Source organism: Pleurodeles waltl, chromosome 8, assembly GCF_031143425.1.
Source record: "Pleurodeles waltl isolate 20211129_DDA chromosome 8, aPleWal1.hap1.20221129, whole genome shotgun sequence".
Classification (NCBI taxonomy): Eukaryota; Metazoa; Chordata; class Amphibia; order Caudata; family Salamandridae; genus Pleurodeles; species Pleurodeles waltl.
The window spans coordinates 1,199,153,589-1,199,177,133 of record NC_090447.1 but is presented as its reverse complement, the minus strand read 5'-3'; the positions used below and the strand labels follow the sequence as shown (position 1 = coordinate 1,199,177,133).

At 43.8% G+C, this 23,545-nt stretch overlaps 1 protein-coding gene across 1 annotated transcript in view; it reads left to right on the top strand.

Moving 5' to 3' along the window:
* COG6 (component of oligomeric golgi complex 6) overlaps positions 1-23,545 on the top strand; it is a 521,976-nt gene that overhangs the window by 193,424 nt on the left and 305,007 nt on the right. The window contains exon 10 of the mRNA XM_069205482.1: positions 17,836-17,927. Within this exon, the coding sequence (XP_069061583.1) occupies positions 17,836-17,927 (92 nt within the window). The remainder of the gene's footprint in view (positions 1-17,835; positions 17,928-23,545) is intronic.

Genomic DNA, 23,545 nt, shown 5'->3' with positions numbered 1-23,545 from the left:
CCCAGGGGAGGTGCCCAGAGCACCTACAGTGTGCCCCACACCTCTGCCATCTTGGAAACAGAGGTGTTCAGGGCACACTGGACTGCTCTGAGTGGCCAGTGCCAGCAGGGGACGTCAGAGGCTCCTTCTGATAGGCTCTTAACTCTCTTGGTAACCAATCCTCCTTCCTTGGTAGCCAAACCTCCTTTTCTGGCTATTTAGGGTCTCTGCTTTGGGGAATTCTTTAGGTAACGAATGCAAGAGCTCATCAGAGTTCCTCTGCATCTCCCTTTTCACCTTCTACCAAAGGATCAACCGCTGACTGCTCAGGACGCCTGCAAAACCGCAACAAAGTAGCCAGACGACTACCAGCAACATTGTAGCACCTAATCCTGACGGCTTTCTCGACTGTTTCCAGGTGGTGTATGCTCTGGGGGTAGCCTGCCTTCACCCTGCACCAGAAGCTCCGAAGAAATCTCCTGTGGGTCGATGGAATCATCCCCCTGCTAACGCAGGCACCAAAAGACTGCAACACTGGTCCTCTGGGTCCCCTCTCATCCTAACGAGCGTGGGCCCTTGAACACAGAAACTCTGTCCAAGTGACTCCCACAGTCCAGTGACTCTTCAGTCCAAGTTTGGTGGAGGTAAGTCCTTGCCTCCCCACGCTAGACTGCAAAGCTGTGTACAGCGTGATTTGCAGCTGCTCCGGCTCCTGTGCACTCTTCCAGGATTTCCTTCATGCACAGCCAAGCCTGGGTCCCCGACACTCCTTCCTGCAGTGCACAACCTTCGAGTTGTCCTCCGGCGTCGTGGGACTCCCTTTTGTGACTTCGCGTGGACTCCGGTTCACTCTTCTTCTAAGTGCCGGTTAGGGTACTTCTGCGGGTGCTGCCTGCTTCTGTGAGGCCTCCCTGAGTTGCTGGGCGCCCCCTCTGTCTCCTCCTCCAAGTGGCGACATCCTGGTCCATCCTGGGCCACCTCAGCACCCAAAAACCTCTACCGCGACCCTTGCAGCTAGCAAGACTTGTTTGCGGTCTTTCTGCGTGGGAACACCTCTGCAAGCTTCATCGCGACGTGGGACATCCGTCTTCCAAAGGAGAAGTCCCTAGTCTTCTTCTTTCTTGCAGAACTCCAAGCTTCTTCCACCCGGTGGCAGCTTCCTTGCACCCTCAGCTGGCATTTCCTGGGCTCCTGCCCACTCTCGACACTGCAGCGACTATTGGACTTGGTCCCCTTGTCTTACAGGTACTCGGGTCCGGAAATCCACTGTTGTTGCGTTGCTGGTGTTTGTTCTTCCTGCAGAATCCCCCTATCACAACTTCTGTGCTCTCTCCGGGTAGTAGGTGCACTTTACACCTATCTTTCAGGGTCTTGGGGTGGGGTATTTTTCTAACCCTCACTGTTTTCTTACAGTCCCAGCGACCCTCTACAAGCTCACATAGGTCTGGGGTCCATTTGTGGTTCGCATTCCGCTTTTGGAGTATATGGTTTGTGTTGCCCCTATACCTATGTGCTCCTGTTGCAATCTATTGTAATTCTACACAATTTGCATTACTTTTCTTGCTATTACTTACCTAATTTTGGTTTGTGCACATATATCTTGTGTATATAACTTATCCTCATACTGAGGGTACTCACTGAGATACTTTTGGCATATTGTCATAAAAATAAAGTACCTTTATTTTTAGTAACTCTTTGTATTGTGTTTTCTTATGATATTGTGCATATGATACAAGTGGTATAGTAGGAGCTTTACATGTCTCCTAGTTCAGCCTAAGCTGCTTTGCCATAGCTACCTTCTATCAGCCTAAGCTGCTAGAAACACCTCTTCTACACTAATAAGGGATAACTGGACCTGGCACAAGGTGTAAGTACCTCTGGTACCCACTACAAGCCAGGCCAGCCTCCTACAGACACCATTTCCACCCTTACCCCCCGCATCAGCCCCGGACATCGCCACCACAAATCCAAGCGGTTGTAAGATTAAACACTGCGACTGCACCAACAGACACGGAGGCGGCATTGCCATCGTACACAAGGAAGCAATCATCTGCATGACCACCGAAAATGAAACCACTCCATTCATGGAACACTTGAATTTCCAGCTCCATACAGACGGCAAAACCATCATCAGAGATACCCTTGCATACAGACCTCCAGGACTGCAAACTGGCCTTAGCGACTCCATCACTGAATTCATCATGTCACTCGCCATCAAACTCAAACACTATGGCCCTCATTCTGACCTTGGCGGGCGGCGGAGGCCGCCCGCCAAAGTCCCGCCGTCAGGTTACCGTTCTGCGGTCGAAAGACCGCAGCGGTAATTCTGACATTCCCGCTGGGCTGGCGGGCGGCCGCCTTCAGGCCACCCGCCAGCCCAGCGGGAAAGAGGCTTCCACGATGAAGCCGGCTCGGAATCGAGCCGGCGGAGTGGAAGCTGTGCGACGGGTGCAGTTGCACCCGTCGCGTATTTCACTGTCTGCGCAGCAGACAGTGAAATACATTTAGGGGCCCTCTTACGGGGGCCCCTGCAGTGCCCATGCCAGTGGCATGGGCACTGCAGGGGCCCCTAGGGGCCCTGCGACACCCCCTACCGCCATCCTGTTCCTGGCGGGCGAACCGCCAGGAACAGGATGGCGGTAGGGGGTGTCAGAATCCCCAAGGCGGCGCAGCAAGCTGCGCCGCCTTGGAGGATTCCAACGGGCAGCGGAAAACCGGCGGGAGACCGCCGGTTTTCCTGCACTGACCGCGGCCAAAGCGCCGCGGTCAGAATGCCCTGCTCGTAATGAGGGCCTATGTCTTTTTGGGAGACCTCAAATTTCAACTGGACGACCCTACAGACACAAACTCCACTGACCTGGAACAAATGGACAACATCGACATCGACCTCACGCAGCTGGTCTCAGACCCTATGCACAGAGCTGGATATCTGCTGAACTCTGTCTTCACATCCAGCAATAAAATCAGATACAGCCACACCACGGAACTCACCTGCGCCAATCATTCCTTCGTATTTTTTACCATCCCCGAATACCTTTGCACCACCCCCAAATGACACACCACCCTCTTCCGGAGGTGGAGTAGATGTCACCCAGCGCAAATGGACCTCTCCCAACCTGCCGCCCCCACTAACCTGAACCAGGCAGTAGAGGACTTCAGTGCTTCAGTCACCTGCGCCGCCAACTGAGTCGCCCCTGCCAAACCAGCCAGAACGAATGTACCCACCAAACAAGCCATCTGGTACACCCCAGAACTCAACGTGGTGAAATGCAGATGCAAACAACTGGAAAGAAAATAGCGCTCCAGCCAAAACGACAGCGGCCGAGCCATCTTCAAGTCCCCACTCAACAACTACCACCACTTACTCTAAACCACAAAATAAAATGCCCTGACACACCGCATTGAGGCCAGTGCCAACCAGACCTACCCATTGGCCTCAGAAAACTCGACTCCACCCTCACAGGAACTCTGCGACACCCTTGCAGACCACAACAAGGTAGCCACCATTTACAAAAATGTCGAGCCCCAAGCCACCGACCTTCTCTGCATCCCTCCCCCCCACAAAGACAGCAGCCGACCTCCCGCTCACCACATGGGAACAACTCAGCACAGCGAACACCAAGGCCTTAAGGAACTTCATCCACTCAGGAGCACCCACCGACCCGTGCTCCCATCAACTCTTCAACCTTGGAAGCGATGATATCAGCTCCTCAACTCCTCCATCTCCACAGCCACCTTCCCAGATGCCTGAAAACACTCAGCGGTCTGACCCCTCTTCAAGATACCCTCCGCAGAGCCCAGCGACCTCAAAAATTATTGCCCCATCTTGCTGCTCCCGGCCAAAGTCCTGGAGAAGGCCATCAACCTCCAACTCACTAAACACCTGAAGAGAAACAATCTTCTAGACCCGTACCAGTCTGGATTCAGAGCCAACCACAGCACCAAAGCAGCCATGATCGCCGCAACAGATGACATCTGTACCCTTCTCGACAGAGGAGAAACAGCTGCCCTGATCCTTCTTGAACTCTCCGCTGCCTTCAAAACCATCTCCCACCACACACTCATCAACCGTCTACACCAGAGTGGCATCAAGCACGATGCTGTTAGATGGATGGCATCCTTCCTCACTGGCTGCATACAGGGGATTTGTCTCCCTCCCTTCATCTCTGTGCTTCATCTCACAGCCCAATCACATCGTTCCACAAGGCTCATCCGTCAGCCTACCCTCTTCAACATCTACATGACGCCGCTAGCAGACATTGTCAGAACCCACAACATCAACATCATCTCCCACTCCAATGACACCCAGCTCGTCCTCTCGCTCTCAGCAGACCCCACTATGACAAAACCAACTTTCACAACTGCATGAAGAACATCTCATTGTAAATGAGAGACAACTGCCTGAAGCTCAACACGGACAAAACCGAAGTGCTGATCTTTGGCAGACACACCTCCCTCTGGAACGACTCCTAGTGGCCATCGGAACTCAGTCCCACCTCCACTCCGAAGGATCACACCCGCACCCTTGGCATCATCCTTGACAGCGAACTCTCCATAAAATGTCAGTTGAACACCGTCGCCTCAGCCTGCTTCCACATGCTTCGTATGCTTTGCAGAATTTTCAATTGGCTACCCAACAGCACCAGGAAAATAGTGACGCAGCGCACTCATCACCAGCTGTGTGGACTACAGCACGCACTCTATGCAGGCACATCCGGAAAACTCATGAGAAGACTCTAGATGGTCCTGAACACAGCGGTCAGACTGATTCTCAGCCTGTCCAAAAGGACCCACATCTCTCAGCACCTGAGAGACTATCACTGGCTACCCATCCAGAAGAGATGCCACTTCAAGCTCCTGACCCATGCCTACAAAGCCCTCCACGACCAAGGACTGACATACATGTGTAACCGCCTCAACTTCCACCAACCGTTCAGGAACCCTGTTTCACTCACCTCTACCTCACAGAGACAGCACTCATCCGCTGCTGCCGCACTGGAGGTCGTTCCTTCTCCCACCTCGCTACCAAATCCTGGAATGCCCTTTTCCTCCACCCTTGAACTGCACTCTCATTGGCAATATTCAGGAAGGAACTCAATACCTAGCTTTTCAATAGAGACCCTCTGCCCAGCACCTGGATAATTGACTCCCTATTGAGAAAGCATAAAAAGTTACTGTATTACAGCACAGTCATACAACATTGCACATAATAGTGGGTTCAAACATAGGCATTAAATAGTCAATTCATCTGAATATTTATGAGCAGCCAGACTGTATCAAGGACGAGTGAGGCCGAGATCATTCATAAAGAGTGCCCTTTATAAAAAGTTAATTGTTGCCACCTCTTAACCCCTTCTGTGCCCAGGACGTAATGGTTACGTCCTGAGGCACAGTGCTCGTGTGCCCAGGACGTAACCATTACATCCTGTGCACAGAGCCCAGAGGGAGCGCTAGCGCTCCCTCTGTGGGGTTCCCCCCCAACCCCCTCAAGGCAGGGATGGAAGGGGAAGCCCTTCCCCTTCCACCCCGACCCCCCGACCCCCCACCCCTCCACCCCCCTGTGACGTCAATCACAGAGGCCTCCTTCCAGCGCGATCGGAAGAGAAATGCAAAGCATTTCTCTTCCGATCACTTGGAGGAGGCCGGAGAGGCTTCAAAGGGAAGGAAATGAATTTCCTTCCCTTTGAAGTCTCTCTGAGCGTTTTAGCAGCCGGATTGCTTGCTTGCAATCCCTAGACACCAGGGATTTTTAAAAAAAATGAAATTGGCCTGAGGGAGCGACCCCTTGGGCAAGGGTCGCTCCCAGGGGGGGCATTTTTTTTAAGGCCTTTTCTCCCCACCTCGAGGCACCAGGGATCATTTTTTTTGTTTTTGTTTTGTTTTAGATTTTTTTTTTTTTTTTAGAGGTAGGGAGTGACCCCGTAGGCAAGGGTCGCTCCCCTATGGGGCAAATTATATTTAGGCCATTTCTGTCCCCCTTGGGGCAGATTGGCCTATTTTTATGAGGCCAATCTGCCCCCAAGGGGGACAGAAACCACTAGACACCAGGGAGTTTTTTTTTTTTTGTGAATTTCACGCAAGGGGAGCGACCCCTTAGGCAAGGGTCGTTCCCCTGGGGGGCAAATTTATTTTAGGCCATTTCTGCCCCTCTGGGGGGCAGATCCGCCTAATTTTAATTAGGCCGATCTGCCTCCTAGGGGGGCAGAAACCACCAGGCACTGGGGATTTGTATTTTTGTTGTTGTTTTACAGATGGGGTGCGACCCCTTAGGCAATTGGTCGCTCCCCTGGAGGGGCAAATTGTATTTAGGCCATTTCTGACCCCTTTGGGGGCAGATCGGCCGATTTTAGGTCAATCTGCCCCCAATGGGGGCAGAAACAACTAGGCACGGGGGATCTTTTTTTTTTTTTTGTTGCGCCAATGTCACGCAGGGCGGGCGACCCCGTAGGCAAGGGTCGTTCCCCGGGAGGGTTGGGGGGGGCACATTTATTTTAGGCCATTTCTGCCCCCCCCTGGGGCCGGCTGAGCTAGAGGCCAAAATCCACTGGTAGGCACTTTGCAAAAAACACCTCTGTTTTCTGTGAAAAAATGTGATGTGTCCACGTTGTGTTTTGGGCCATTTCCTTTCGTGGGCGCTAGGCATGCCCACACCAGTGAGGTACGATTTTTATCGGGAGACTTGGGGGAACGCTGGGTGGAAGGAATTTGTGGCTCCTCTCAGAATCAAGAACTTTCTGTCACCGAAATGAGAGGAAAAATCGTTTTTGGGTCAAATTTTGAGGTTTGCAAAGGATTCTGGGTAACAGAACCTGGTCAGAGCCCCACAAGTCACCCCATCTTGGATTCCCCTAGGTGTCTAGTTTTCAAAAATGTGCTGGTTTGCTATGTTTCCCCGGGTGCCGACTGAGCTAGATGACAAAATCCACAGGTAGGCACTTTGCAAAAAACACCTCTGTTTTCTGTGAAAAAATGTGATGTGTCCACGTTGTGTTTTGAGCCATTTCTTTTCGTGGGCGCTAGGCCTACCCACACAAGTGAGGTACCATTTTTATCGGGAGACTTGGGGGAACACAGAATAGCAAAACAAGTGTTATTGCCCTTTGTCTTTCTCTACATTTTTTCCTTCCAAATGTAAGGCAGTGTGTAAAAAAGACGTATATTTGAAAAATGCCCTGTAATTCACATGCTAGTATGGGTACCCCGGAATTCAGAGATGTGCAAATAACCACTGCTTCTCAACACCTTATCTTGTGGCCATTTTGGAAATACAAAGGTTTTCTTGATACCTATTTTTCACGTTTTATATTTCAGCAAATGAAAACATGGAGAAAAATGGCTGTTTTTTTCTCCTCAATTTCAATATTCTTTTATTTTAGCTGTTATTTTCTGTAGGAAACACTTGTAGGATGTACACAAATGACCCCTTGCTGAGTTCAGAATTTTGTCTACTTTTCAGGAATGTTTAGCCTTCTGGGATCCAGCATTGGTTTCTCACCCATTTTGGTCACTAACTGGAAGGAGGCTGAAAGCACAAAAATAGTAAAAATGGGGTATGTCCCAGTAAAATGTCAAAATTGTATTGAAAAATTGGGTTTTCCAATTCATGTCTGCCTGTTCCTGAAAGCTGTGAAGATGGTGATCTTGCAACTGCAAACCCTTTGTTGATGCCATTTTCAGGGGAAAAAACACAAGCTGCCTTCTGCATCCCTTTTTCTCATTTTTTTGAAAAAAAACAAACTTTTCACTGTATTTTGGCTAATTTCTTGGTCTCCTTCAGGGGAACCCACAAAGTCTGGGTACCTCTAGAATCCCTAGGATGTTGGAAAAAAAGGATGCAAATTTGGCGTGGGTAGCTTATGTGAACAAAAAGTTATGAGGGCCTAAGCGCGCAGTGCCCCAAATAGCCAAAAAAAGGCTCGCCACAGGAGGGGAAAACAGCCTGGCAGCGAAGGGTTTAACACCCTTCATCAGATGTGTTGCAAGCTTGATCTTAAAAGTATTCTGAATTGCCCTCCACCGCTGTTCTCTCCTGGGCAGGATATGGCTAATCCAAAGCCTTGCTATGCACAAATGAGCAATCGTAATGGCAATCAAACAATCTCCACCTATCAATCCTGAATGTCCTCATCCATACATATCATTATTGTCTGCCTTGTCAGTACATTATCAGGTTGTGTTACATTAATTAGCTTTTTATTTGCCGAATTACACAACCCTTGCAAACCATTACAATTAACAAATATATTTTGCTCCCAGCATCGTCTAAATCACATCTAGGACATTAAGAATAATTTCTCTGTTTCTTTCTAATGGGTTTTGATGGGGTATAACACAGCTTATTTATTCATTCAAAATGTCGAAATTTCAGTTTTATTGATCTAAAGATATCATAACCCGAATGAATTGGGGGAGACTACCTGCCCTGAGACCTCTGTATTGAAACCATTCATCCATTTCATGACCAGAGATAAAAGGCTATAACCCAGAGCTGTAAAAAAAAAAAAATCAAATATTGTCTAGGATTTACACAGTTCCTGTGTTGATTTTCCCAGAACTAATCTTACTCAAGAAATCCCTGATTTGTGCACACTTAACTGCATAGTCCCGGAAAGATGACACTCTGCATGTTAAATCACCCCATTCCCATACAATGAATCAATTGTATTTACACACTAATAAGCCCAAATAATACAGTACAGACTGGGGAAAATATTTGCTAAAGAGAACTCTACCCTTAAAGGTGTATATTGATACAACTGTGCTATATAAAACGTTTTTACACCACACCTTTTATATAGTTACAGCACTATGGACTGCCTTGAACGTCACTCCTTTGTAATCATTCAAATCTATGTATCTGACGAAAACGCCAGATGCAGCATTTCACAAACGAATGTGAAATATAGAGGGTCTGTCACACCCAGTAAGTTGCAAAATTTGCCATCCTTTTCCCCATTGTGTCCCCAAAAAATAATAGTGAAGATAGGAACGTTCCTACCTGCCTCTAAGTAGAGGCAGTTTCATGAACCTGATGGCCCTTCTATCTTTTTGTAGCATCATATTTTGGGTAATCTGGAGGAGGATAGTAATTTTCACAATATTGCCAGCACCCACCATGCTGCTGGAATGATGATGCTAATTGTCCATAAATACAACACAATCCTTTAAAAGCATTTCATAATTCCTTTTCATCATCAACGCATCTTTGCTAGTAACCCTCACAACTAGGTACACTGCTTCATTAATGATTCCCCTCAGTTTATAAACATATGTTATATTTAATTATGTTTTGAGTTTTGGTACTTTTTAAATGATAACCAGATACCATTTAAATTTTTCTAATGCATACATTGCAAAATCATCATGGTGGGTTATGTCCACTCAATTCAACAGTTCATATGTCTTCCTTCGCAACAATCCAGCTTAAATAGGACCCCAAATAGACAGTAATTAAGAGAGGAGAGAGGGCACCACTAGTATGTACTTCTAATAATTAATACGGATTCAAAAACCAGGCCCTTTCAAATAATCCTCACATGTGGAGCAGCATATAACACCTGTACTCAACTGATAAATGTACATCCAAAACCAATGCATCACATAACCACCTGAAGTTATCTCAGGCCTTCTTAGCATCCAGGAGGATACTTCCAACATCCCTCCCGAGAGCTTTGCGTAATCAAATAAAGTTATGGCCCTGTTAATGTGTGCTGTTATGCCTTAGCCTGCATAGCCAGAATCTTAGAATAAATCTTTGACTCAGCATTGATCAAGGAATTGGGTCAACCCGGACTCAAAGTCCTCTCTTGCCTTCTCTTTCTTAAGAAATAGAACAGTATTAATAGAGTCCAATTAAGTAGGTAGTCATGCATCCATAGATATGGCATTGATGACTTTTCATATTGGTATTGTCAAAGGTCTTCTAAACCTCCATAAGTATTGAATTCTCCCCAGTGACTTTTCCACTGGGGAAACAAATCCATAGCTTTCAAAACCTCATTTAAAGTAACAAGAACTTCTAATTCAACATCCATTGCTGGGCAAACTAAAGGTATGACTCAAGCTATGCAGATGAACACTTTGATAAAATGATTGGAATTGTGTTAGTATCACCATTGTCACGTTTTTACATGGGCTTGGACTGAGCTTGCCTCCTGTTAAGAAGTCTCAGTGACATCAGAGAGTTCACCTGCCAGCCTCTTGCTTCTCTTGCTGAGGACCTTGACTCACCAGGTGATGTCCACTCCCTTGGGAGTGAAATCTGGTCTAAAAAAAAGAACCAGGCACAACCACTCCGGGCGAATCTAGAACTGGCGCCACTGCCTGCACCTGAAGCTGTGGTTCCCGCTGAGGTGCAACGACCGCGACCGACAACGCAGACCTGTCGCTGCTGCAGCGTCTCTGAAGTTCCACAACATTGTGAGTCCCGAGTGCTGTGTCACCGACATCCGTGACACCTGACTCAGCTGCAGCGCCTGTGGCCCTGTGGTGTGACCACGACCCCGAGAGGTCGCTCCATGGTGTCCCAACCCCACCGGATCGTAAGGAACCGACACCTCGCCACTGACACCGTACTGTACCTGGGTCCAGACAAATCTGTGATCATGACCGTGAGCGTGAGTGGCATGAGACTGTTGGGAATGACTCAATCAACGCCGTCATGATACCCCAATTGGAGTTATGTTGTTTCTAAGCTCTGTTCTGAGATTTCATCTTTAAAAAATCATATAGTTGCTTGTGTATGTAGGATTGTTGTCGTTTTGGTCTTGTTTTACTTAAATTAATATTGGCTATTTTTCTAAACTGGTGCAGTGTCCATTTGTAGTATTTTCAATGTGTTACTGTGTGTGGGTACAAATTCTTAACACACTGCCCCTGAGATAAGCCTGACTGCTCATTCCAGGCAATCAAGGGAGTGAGCAGGGGTGACCTTAGGAGTGTGACCCCCGTACCCTGACTAGAGTGAGGGTCCCTACTTGGACAGGGTGCAAACTGACTGCCAACTAGAGACCCCATTTCTAAATGCCCATAAATGGAGGCAATCACATAGAATGTAAACCTCATGACCACTTGTGCAATCACCCATCTTCCAGCAGCCATCTTAATAACATCTACCTTACCAGGCAGGTCAAATATACCACCCTCTACATAGAAATTTGTTGGGTAGAAAAAACTAGTACTTCATAACCACATTATTGCAGCCAGCCTCCAGATTTATGAGCAATCTGGGTTTTCTCTAGGCAGATTATTCCAACATTACACTCCCAGAGTTCCTCTCTTATTAATCAATACTCACCAGAATGATTCAGATCTATACTATTCAGTCTTAAAATCTTGAGATTAGCCATAAAGACTGCTAAAGATAAAGTGACACATTCTTCCAAGCATACATATCCTCAAACCAAGTGGGAGTGTCAAGTCACTTTTACATTTCCTTTATATATTTTCATTTTACCAGCTGCCTCACATACATCACCTATGGTTTTCTGTATGAAACAGGAGTGTGCACTTAGGCATTCCATCTGCAGATGTATTAATATTGCTGTAGGGAACCACCTGCCATACACTGTCCAGCATATCTACCCAATATCCTTGTGCTTACACTTATCTGAATAATAGCCTAGCCACTGTATTATAGGCCAGACATTACAAGACTTTTCTAAGAAAAATAAAATATTCAAACACATGTTCAATGGGCAAACATAACATGATGTCTATGTATCCGTATTTATATTTTATCAACATCAGATTAAATATTCAGCAATATCATAGGTTGTTCCTCTTGGCTTACTTTCTGCACAAAAAAATGCTGCTTCATTCATTTAATAAAGAATGTTAAACTTGCCCCTCCATGCCACTTTGGCGCTGCATTGTTGGACATTCAGTGTCAGCACTACTTGGGCTTGGAAATGTGCCATTTTGGTAAAAATTCTTCATTAATTTGAAAGGCCTGGAAAAAACATGTGTTTGCAAGGGCTATTTGTCCTAGAGGGTAAAAATAAATACTTTGAGCTCTTGTGATTATCAAGTCTTGTCCTGAATTATCCTCTTCTGCTTTAAATATAGATGTGTGAATCAAGTTGTTCACAAAAGAGATCATGTTCATAAAGCTTTCAGCGTCTTCGGGTATCCTGATAAATGGAAAACCAAGCTTTTGTTCTCAGTATGTCTAGATCAGTGGTTACCCTCCTCCACCTTTGTATCAGGCCTTGAGAGGTGGTTTACCATGTTCACCATTCCTTGCACTATTTCTTCAAGCTTAATTGTATTGTCTTAAACTTCCTCCCGTTTTCTTCTGAGGATTATTGGTATTTTGAACTTGTTGTCATTATTTGATGCAATATTTGCTGATGAAAACCTGAAATGTCGATTACTTTATGCTTGTCGCTCTTCTTTTCTTGTATAATTTTTTTCTTTTCTCCTTCCTCTGTACCTTCCTGCTTGTTTGACAAGGGAGGGGACACGGATAGTGAAACAGGTGCTATCTTAGGCTGTCACTTTCCATTTAGAAGCCTTGGGCAGAAGAAGAAGTTGAGTCAGCAATTTTGTGTTTTGTCTCTATCTTAGATTTGGAATAGTCAGGGTAGCCCCTCTTCTCAAGAGTTGTTGCCCCTCAGCAGTATCTCCTAATTAGACTCAGTGGTGGTTCTTCTTCCTAGGGTAAATTCTTAAACTTTTTTACTTTAAAGGATACCTTCTGTCTTGCGGTGTGACCTTTGCTAGCTGTCAATATATCTCAGCCCTTTGTACCTCCTTGATTACCCTGTCTCCTCGCCCATGTTTGGCAAAGTACCGTCCTCCAAAAGTACTGCCACCTGCCTTTAGGTTATGGCTCACCACACGTCTTAAAGGCAAGTCGGGAAGATTCCATCACTACAATGGGGTTAAGACGGTTGTGTTCTGGGCTCTATTGCATCTTCATGGAAAAGTTCTTCTTTAATCTCCTTGCAGCACTCTTATATAGATCAAACACATGATTGCCATTAATTTCACCATTAACTTTATCAAGCTGCTTTAGAGGTGTATAAGATTTTAACATATCCATGTTCTCACTTGTTTTTGTCACTCCCCCTTCTACTGCTGCATTTCGTGACCTTCCAGGTGTATGGCGATTTGTCATATTTAGCTATGACTGATACTAACAAGTCCGCCCCATCACGGCTACTTAATGGATTCATTAATAAGTCAGTCACTTGTATCATTATTTTCTCTTGGTTTTCTCTCACTACATTCCTAGACACATAAAAACTACGCCCTCTGCACTCAGTGGTACACATATTATTGCTGCTTTATACCTTATCTTTTTAAGCCATTTGTAAACTGTTTTGTGGAAGCCACTATTAAACCAGAATTCATAGCGGGTGAAATTGACATGACCGATGTGCATATAGAGAATAAACATTATGATTTACATGAAATTAGTCACTTCTTGTCTTTGCACCCTGTAATTACATGTGTTCCTTTAGAAACTTTTTATCTAAACTATTTATAATATTTGTGGATCAAACAGCCTTCCCACCTCTAGTTGATCTACCAGGCAAGGAGGCATATATGCAACATCCTTACCTCACCGTTTCCACTGGGGGGACCATATGATCTTGGTACCTTGTTCTTATTTTTAAATTCTTTACCAAGTTATACAAGGCGCCTTTTGCATTTGTCATTTTGAGCTTCATTTTTAAGCACTGCATGTACCTTGTTTTTTGTTGGTTAGGAGCTCCTTATTCTTTTTGGCTGCCGGACATGGAGGAAACGTTACTCTGGAAACCTCACACTTTTCACTACTTAGGCATATGAATCTTTTGATCAGAAACTCAGCTTTTAGAAGGTAACATACAAGCAGAGCTGGCCTCGCTGCCCCCATCCATTGCCTTCTGACAAACCCTGCCCTTGGTGGTCATGGGATAGGCTATGCCGGCTAAGATGGTGATATTACCATGGCTACTTTATTGTTTTACAACTCTTCCCATCCAGGTGCCCCATACCATTGTTTGAGAAATACACAACTTATTACTGACTCTACTCTGGGGCGCTCAGCCACAGCACATCTCCCTGTCTAAGCTCTGCCTCCCCTCGACCGAGCAGGTCTTGCACTGCTGGATTACGAGTTGTATTTATTACCTGAGAGCCTAGTTGATCTGGGTGACAAGGTGGAGTGAGGCACTCTGGGGCCTATGCCTTGAGCCCAGTGGCAGCACCCCCACATGTTTTATATGGTAACAGATTATGCTTCACCTGCTGTGTCAGACGTGGGGCGGGTCCTCAAACACGCCTGGACAAAGGGCACACTAGAGAATGGAGTCTCCACACCCTTATGCTAATGGCCTCCTATAGGCGGCCATGTCAACCATAAACCCAGGCGATTTCTGGAGGGGTTTACAAGATTGGGAGTCAGCTGGTATCGCTACAGTAGATGACCTTTTTGACTATGGTATACTGAGACCTTTCCAGGATTTGGTTGAAAACTCAGAGATAACCCCTCATCACTTTTTTTCTGTATGGGGCTGCAAGAGCCACAATACAAGCATACTGGCACACAGGGATTAAAGAACCACCCTCACGGTTGTCCCTGCAGAATCTATGTATTACCACTGGCAGGTCATCACACCATACTACAGTCTTCTGATGGGGAAGGCTAAGGAGGATCAGCTGGAACACTGGGCAACTGATATGTGGCTCCTGATCACAGACAAGGATTGGTTTGCAATTTTAGAGCACGCCCCACACAGCTTAATAAATGCAGATTTTAACTTATCCAGTATTATTTTTTGCATAGAGTATACCTCACACCAAAACACATCAACCTAATGTTCCTAGTCACCCAATCGATGTGTCAACGTTGCACCCTGTTGAGCGCCGACTTCTATCATATGGTACGGTCTGCCCCATGCTCTCGCATTTCTGAAAATGGTTGTCAGATACAATATTCTTGCTATGGAGAATCACATCCTTTTATCACCTTCCTATTGCTTATTGAGGCTCTTCCCTAGACCCAATGCAAGAACAATTACATCCTGATTCCTCAATCTGGCTGTGGTAGGTTGTTATCACCTGGAAGGACACTTGCAGACCCAGCCTACTGCGCAGGCATGATGAATTATTAAGGTGGGCTGAGTGTGCGGAGATGTCCCTTCAGAGGGAGGTGTGCCATGGTCCCAGGGATGCAGCTCATGCCCAGGCCTGGCAAACAATAGTGCAGGATTTCCCCTTAATGGATGACATGAGTGGGACCCTTTCTCCCCCAGCAAGCAAAGTCAGAAGTACCTCACCACAAGTAGAGCCTAGCCCATGTCACATGCGCCTACTATGGAGTTTCTGGCTAGGGCCTCCAGAATTGTCACCCATTATATACCTGATGATGTTACTTATATTACCATTCCTTCACCACTTCAGCTGTTGGCATACAGGTGTTGTGTTCATTTTATTACTGAGGTTGTTTGTTGTGTTCCTTTATTATTTGCGCTGGCTTTTAATCCTTCATTCACTAGCTTACCCTACTGACTGTGACCACCCTTGACATATTGCTAGGCTCATACCAAGAATTGAGGGGAACAGGCCTTCACCATAGATCTCTGGAGTAACCCATTTAGGGGGTTATTCTAACTTTGGAGGAGTGTTAATCCGTCCCAAAAGTGACGGTAAAGTGACGGATATACCACCAGCCGTATTACGAGTTCCATAGGATATAATGGACTCGTAATACGGCTGGTGGTAAATCCGTCACTTTTCCGTCACTTTTGGGACGGATTAACACCTCCTCCAAAGTTAGAATAACCCCCTTAGTTCCTTAATGATGACTGTAACATAAGGGGATGGTGGAAATACTGCATGCTTGTCTTATCTGTTCTTCTGTAAACAATAAAAATTATGTTTAAAAAAATTCCAATACTTGCATAATTAGGATTTTTAGCATTTTGTATCTTGTTTTTATGTATGTGCAGAGACTAAATGTGTTCCTTAGGTGCTTAATATATTTCTTTCAATTCGTCCGCATTTCTATCATAACAAGAATGTAGTTATGTGTCCAAGGATTGCAATTCACCCTCTACCAATCATTTTAAAGAGATGATTACTCAATTTAGTTCACTCTTAGAATGTTTTTCCCTAGATGCCTCTCGATTCTCTCCTAGCATACATAGTGTACAATTTTCAGGGTATTTTGTCTCACTTTCTAATCCGATCATGTTTTGATCCGTGTATTAGGAATTCTATTTGTAATGGTACAGTGTTTTTCTAGATACATCCGATTATGTTCCCTCTTTAGCTAAAAGTGCATAACATATATGTTTCTTCGGATAAAGGTAGATATTAGTAATCAGATCTCCCACCCATTGACTTTGAAAAATTTAGACTATAGAAATTTCAGGTTCTCATATTTCTTCTTGAATAATGCATTTAATACTTTGTTCACTTAGAATGCTTTCCTTTTAAAACACAGGAATACATCTTGAAATAAACTGTACACATTTTGGAAGAAGGTTCATATTTATTGCAGTTATTTTAAGCTGGGTTGAATGAATGAATGAACAAATGAATGAAGCCAATTTCTAAAGCATGCAGCTACTTCAGCTGAGTGTCCCGGCGCTGATCCACCATCAGCCCAACAAGTGTATTTTCAATTCTTTTCTGAGAAGGGCCTCATCTTGGATCAAACAAATAAATTAAATTAAGCCATCTTTCACAGTCCCGCTTTCCATTTCTGTTATTTGCTATGACGGAATTGCTTAGTGCAGCATTAGAACCGATGCGTCCTTTATTTATGTTTTTAAGAAGTCCTTGAGATAGTTCTAGATTGAATTATTTGTCCATTGCATAGGTCTGCCTCTAATCTAAACCCAGAGGTCAAGGAGCCTGGTCTAAAATTATTCTCTTCTTTTTTTTGAAGTTTTGTATGTATCACCCAAGAAGGACAATTTTCAAGTGGGAGGTATCTGTGACTCTAAGCAAAGAAATTACTGTTTCTCCTCCTTTGGGAAGATGTGCTATTCTTCAAATATCTTGTAGCCTTATTCTAATCATATTTAGGAATGTGTCATAAATTCTATCTGTAGTTGTTGATCCTATCAGTTTGTCTCATGGGTTCATTTAGCAAGTTAAATTTATTGTCAGTCTGCAAATTATTTTTCTCAGTACAGATTTGGGGGTATAAGTTGTCCACTTTGATACATATCTGTTATCCTTCTTTTGTTTCAACAACTGCTTTGATTCTACGTTGTTTATGAAGTTGTGTTTGTCAGCCATCAATATTTATAGAATACGCTCAAATATTTGTATATTTGTACTATATTGCTATTTAGTCAATATCTGAAGATCATCTTTCTTTATTGGAGTATCTTGGATTAAAATTGTATGAATGCATCTGTTTAAGGTAAGCACCTTCTTTGGCTTAACTTGAACATATTGTCCATGCTGATATTTCGGCCATTCCTAACAGGTTTTTAATCAAGCCTTTGTGCATCACACACAGCCTAATTTAGGATGATAGAGTTGTTGTATGGGTGTGCAATATAAATGGTCACAAGTTTAACATAAGGAGGGAAATAATATTCTCTCTTGTCCCGTGTGGTAGATAATAATTTGTTCTACTTGGTATTTTGAAGATGAATGCTATAAGACCACTCAATTTGTCAAAACATTCCCAATTCCCAGCAATTATCATAATGTAGACAAAAGCATGAGTTTTTGTGACCTCTTTAAACAGTAATTAATGGATAAATGTAAAAATAGTTAATACACTTTGGAATGAGATCCATGCACAAACAAAAGATAACATCTCACATATTCCATTATTTGTAAGCATTTGGTGGTGTTTGAGACTCTATTCTTCTAAATGTCTGTTTTGTTTTCTTAAACCAGATATGTGGGAGATATGCTAGCCTGGCTGCATCAAGCCACTGCTTCAGAGAAAGAACACCTGGAAGCCTTACTTAAACTTGTAACTATACAAGGTAATGTATTCTATAGTGATACATATTGCTTGGAAAAGTGAAATATGCTTAATTAAAAGCATTACAGTTCTTGTGCCAGTTTTTTAAAATAGAAATGTTATTGTAGTTTTACAGACGTACGAGAAAGATAAAACATTGACAAAAACATATGATACAGTTTTAGTATTAAAAACCTCTAATTTCAGATGCAAATATGAAGAACGTTTAGGAAGGAGTCCTGGGTACTTATAGCCTGACTGCATCTCTGTCTGCTAGCTCTCCCTGATCTCTCTCATGTGGTTTAGATGGTTCCTCCTGGGTTTTAGCATTATAGCAATTATGGTTCAGATGCATATCCCGCCCTACTTAAGGTGTTTGCGCTGAGTGGCTTGCAATCCAATATTTTTTATTTCTCTTCAGTTCATTTGCTCAGTTCTTACCACCTGTGGAGGAACAGTCTTTTTGGGCAGCCACCCATCTTCATTTCACCACGCCCCTTACTGCTTATGGGAGGAGATGCATTGACCAGATGCTCCATCTAGGGCCTCCTCGCTGGCTGTGAGCATCGACCTAGCAGATGCAGCTCAGCAATTCTGATTCTGCATGTCTCCTTTTGTCGCCTACGGTGATCTCTATGGAAGGCTTGATATTGATCTCTGAGGTGGATGCGGCCATGCAGAGGCCAATCTCCTTCCTGCAGCGTGGCCACACAACGGCCAATTTCTTTCTTGTGGTCCAGCCACACACTGACTAGTCTACTTCTGGGCAACACAGCCAGGTGCAGGCTGATCTTCCTCTGTGCAAGATTGCCAAGCAAAGGCTGATTTTTCTGAGCCATACTGCTACGCAGAGGTCAACCTTCTGGGCAATATGGCCTTGCATAGGCCGGTCTTCTGGGAAATTCGGCCATGCACATCCAGGTCTTCTTCTGGACAGTGCACCACAGGTAGGATGATTGAGACTCAAATAATAGTCTTGACTGGTTTAGGACTATCACTCAGGATGAGTTGTCACAGATACAGTAGGATCCGCTTTTTTCAGAGATACTGTAGATCCACAGCTAGTGGGGTATTCAGTTCACTATCCACAGTAGTCCTCTTCTGGAAATCCCTCCTGAATCAGGGAATTATGCATTTAGCTCATCCTGGTCAAAAGCTTCTTCTAAAGGGTTGGCAGGCTCCATCTCTCGCTAAGCAGCTAACAGCTTTTCCAGCAACGGGTCAAACTCAGGTGATGACCTTTCTCATCTTGGAAGCTTGCTGTCTGAAGGACTTCACTGCTGTTGGCTCAGTAGCCCTCCAGGTACTTTGAAGAACACTCCCCTTTTTGACAAGAAAGGACTTGAAGCAGGAACATCAAGTGGAGTCCCACTTTTATAATGGAAGAGCAGAATGAACATGTGTATCCAGTGTCTGCACTTTCAGAAATGGTTTAGAGTGGTTCTGCTTTCAAGTGTCCTTTACGGGCTACTGACCGGACACAGCCTATGTGTAGACTGATGCTTCTAAGAACAGGGTTGTATCTGGCCCTGAGCACTCACGACAGAAGCACAAATTAGTGTGAGTTTTCTGCACTATGCTGTCATCAGCCAATTGTAAGTGTAATCAGGGAAATTAAAAAGGCAGGACGTCGCCTAAAGCATCCCTTTCACCTAGTTAAAGGGAGTCTGCAGTACCACCATTCCCGCTACCATATATCAGATGGAGGTTCAAGAAGACTGAACAGCAGCTCCCTGGTCAGCAACAGGTCTAATTGGATTTCTAAAGGAGCCTAGACTCCTCTTTCCTCGTCTAAGTGTCTAGGTTTCCTCCCAGCTGCTGCAGGAAGTTCAGCAATACTCTTCCACAGTGTAGGAAAACAACCTCACCTCTTTCATATGCAAAAGACCGGGCCTAGGGTATTCAGAAGGCCTCCATTACTCTGCTGTGCTTATACAGTTGGAATGGTAGCATTAGGATTTGGGTAAGTGCACAGAAGCAGAACTTTACATTATTGGGCTAGTATGCCTCTACTCTAGTGTCACAGATAAAAAGCCTGGTCACATTGGATTCACAAAACACAATATGCTGCCACCATGCTTTATGTGCTAAACCCATGACAAGGACAGTAGTTTAATGTATGTCAATAGGTAAGTGTTTGGTGTGCCTCACCAGCTAAGAAGGTAGGTCTGTGACTTTACTTTTGTCAAAGGACAGGCCTAGGCCCCTGCCCACACCCTAGATTAGTGTGATACCAGGGCTAAAATCAAAAACCAGGACACAAGATACTCACTTTTCTACACTCAGTCAGTCAGCTGTATTCGGCTGACAATACAACCATAAAAGCATGATTTATTAAAACATACCACTAATAAAAACATCTCATAAAACCAGACACAACAAATAATAGAAAATACAATATTCAAGTGGGGGGAGAAAATAATATTCCTGGCTGTACACAGGCACACTTACACAATCATTGTTCTTTATATGCAGATTGCTAGGCCATACCTCTTTCTAGTGGCTAAAGAGCTACTAATAAAGTTAATTACGGCATAACAAATTTGAGGAGCATCTACCTTTTGCAAAAGGCGAGAGCTGCCTTAAAATATCTAATACTGTTGCCATGGAGTACCGGAACCAAGAAGACTTTCTTCTGTGAGGAATATAAAGTGCAAAACAACATAAAATGCAAAGTGCTTCTCTTTGTGTCAAAATCAAAGGGACAATTGAGAAGATTAGTAAACCAGGTTCCCCACGTAGGGTAAGCCAGAAAGAAGTAAATAGTATTAAAACGTAACCTAATGAGATTTAATGCTTATTCCTCTCATTTTGGATAAAAGACATAAATCGACAGGCCTGCTCAGGATTTCATAATTTAAAGCTGTTTTTAATTGATAAAAATCCCTCAGGCGGATCTCTTCTCTCCATTTGTAAAAGAGTTCTCTAACCAGTGCTTTAGTGCCACTTTTAATTCGTTTGGGATTTATAAAAAAGAAAAAAAAAACCTTGGAGATTCCCAATATACAAAAGACAGGTTTAACATACCTCAGCCATGAAATTGAATGTACGTTGTCCAAACAGAGGCAGTCTTGAATCGCCTCCCTTGTAAGGCTAGCTTCTGGTGTCACCCAGATCCTTAGCTAATGGAGCAAGAGTTTAATTCTGTCCTCCAAAAAGTTTACACCAAACTCCGAGTGACATATAAAGGTAGGCAGGGATTGTGGTACACCCTAAAGTCTATGCAGAAATAGAAATATCTGATTAATAAAAGAATTAGCTCATCCGCCCAAATTGTGTTCAGGACTATTAAGAAAAAGAATCAAAAGGTATGTACCTACTTAGAATATGATAGTGGCCTGAGATGATCTCCAAAACGATGCATTGCCCACATTTACTCCTGTCACATCCAGAAAGTATGCTCACAAAATATAATAGGACGTTTCCTGTAAGACAATAGCTCAATCAGTGTCCAGACTAATGTCCAAAAATTGAAAATCCTAAGGTTTCCAGAGCCCATTTATGCTTGCTAACCCTAACGAAGATTTTCAAAATCAAATGGAAATTCTGAACAGTCATAAGAAACTCCTTCAAATATGAAGTTATAAACCCTTCACGGTAACAGAAACTCCACAGAGCCGATTAAGGAGCAAGGCTCCAGTGACCTAGTGCTCCTTTTAACTACTTATGCTGCTCTTTCCAGATTGTTTGACACCCTTCCAACTTTGTATTCCTTCAGCAATTTCGGGTATAATGCTGGCAGATTCGGCATGCTGGGAAATGCAAACTCTAAATACTACCCAGGCGTAACCATCATAGAACACAGCCTGTTCGGTACTGTTCAGAGAATTACACACACTGCACCAATATCTGTGAATAGGCCACACACCCAAACCACCACATTTCCGCCGAAGACTAACAAGGCCTACACAGTGTTCCCAACATTGAGGTAAGCACCAGATACAAGTACACCCAGTTCGAAATCCCATCTGATGCGAGGGTATGATTTCATCTACTTGCCCCCAGTCCATCAGTTTCTCCATCACCCTTTTGGTATAACATTTTCTCTATATGTCAAATAGGGCTATGAGATGGATGGGTTAAATAATGCATCCTTCTTAAAGATTGGATGGAATAATGCCCTGTGCCAGACTGTGAGCATTATAGCAGTGTCAGATCATTAGTTTATTATCGAGGTTAGGTGATTTGCCTAGTATTCAATGCTTTCTTTTAAAACAGACTTGCAATCCCATTCGGCCCTGGGGCACCATTTACAGTACCATTACATATACCCTCTACATGCCATTATGAAGCTAGCTAGCAGCGTTCTAGCGAGTTTTATAGTATTGAATGTTTTAACTTCTGCTACTTATTTAGTGAACATTTTTCATATTCTGATATTCTTTCCTGGTGAAACTGCTTTATATGTTTCTCCCAATTGTTTGGAAAGATATGGTTTCCTACTTTATTTGGCAAATGATTAACATATGCTAAAAACCTTTGAGAAACATTGGTCCACGGACTGTAAGCAAGTCACACCATTGCTTATAAATTAGTTTAGTTTTTTTGTTCCTCAAATGGCTTTCTTATAACCTTTTTTTAAATGTTTTTGCCTATTCCAATTATCGTGTGTTCCCTTTGTTATCTTTCATGGCTCTCATTTTTTTTCTCTGTCTTTGTGGATCTTACGTCTTGCATGAACTGTGGGTTGCTGCAAAAGCTGTCCCTTGGACTATGCTTCATGTTGGACAGGATTAAGGCAAATAAAAGGCTTAGTCATGGAAACATTTATTTGTCCGCTAATTGTATTGTGCTCCCCTTTTGATTGTTTTAAATGGTAACTGGTTGTTAGCAACCATCTGATGTGGTTTAGCTGACACTTTCCCATTGTAAATGTGAGGCAAATGATCACTTTCGACTATTGAGCAAGGTCAGATATTCTACAGTTGTAAACATTGAAGCAGTACAAAGGTATGATCAGTCCTGTCTTCTCTGGACAGATGTGTATGTTTGCAATTGACTGATCAACTGAGAACTGACCATTTAAAGTTCTAAAACCAAAAGTAGGGAGTCTATCTAGGAAAAGAATGCTTAGTTTTCCTTTCTCTGAAATGCAATGTCAGTAATAGTCCTACAAAAAACTCATTGTTGAAGCTACTAATCGTGAGATCTGAATTAAAATCTCCTGTTAAAACTAATAGACCAGTAATAAATACTTCTTGCAAGATGGCTTAGCAAGCCATTTGTTGTTCTACATACACTTTTCTTTGTTCTATTAATATTTGCATTAGTAATAACTGTGTTCTTAACCTCTGACATTAGTTTCCTGGTGTAATCTTCCTCCCTCTCATCATTGTGCTTCCTTGATAATCAACCCTGGCATTTTATGCTCTGGCCTAGAGTTGTTCATTGTCGCAAACACAGACTGTCCTCCTTGAATTAGTGGAACTGGGCAGGTTCTGTATCTACTTTTCAGATTTTACTCTCCCTAGAGCTAGACAGTCTGTTTAACTTAAAACGTGGATGGCAATTGTGGTGGTCCTCCAAATCACAATAATATATATATTTCTTGTTTGTACCCCTTGAGTTTCTTGAATTTAGCTTTGCATGACCTTAGTCCAATTCACAATGTATCAATGGCCCGTTGTTTGGACACGGCTA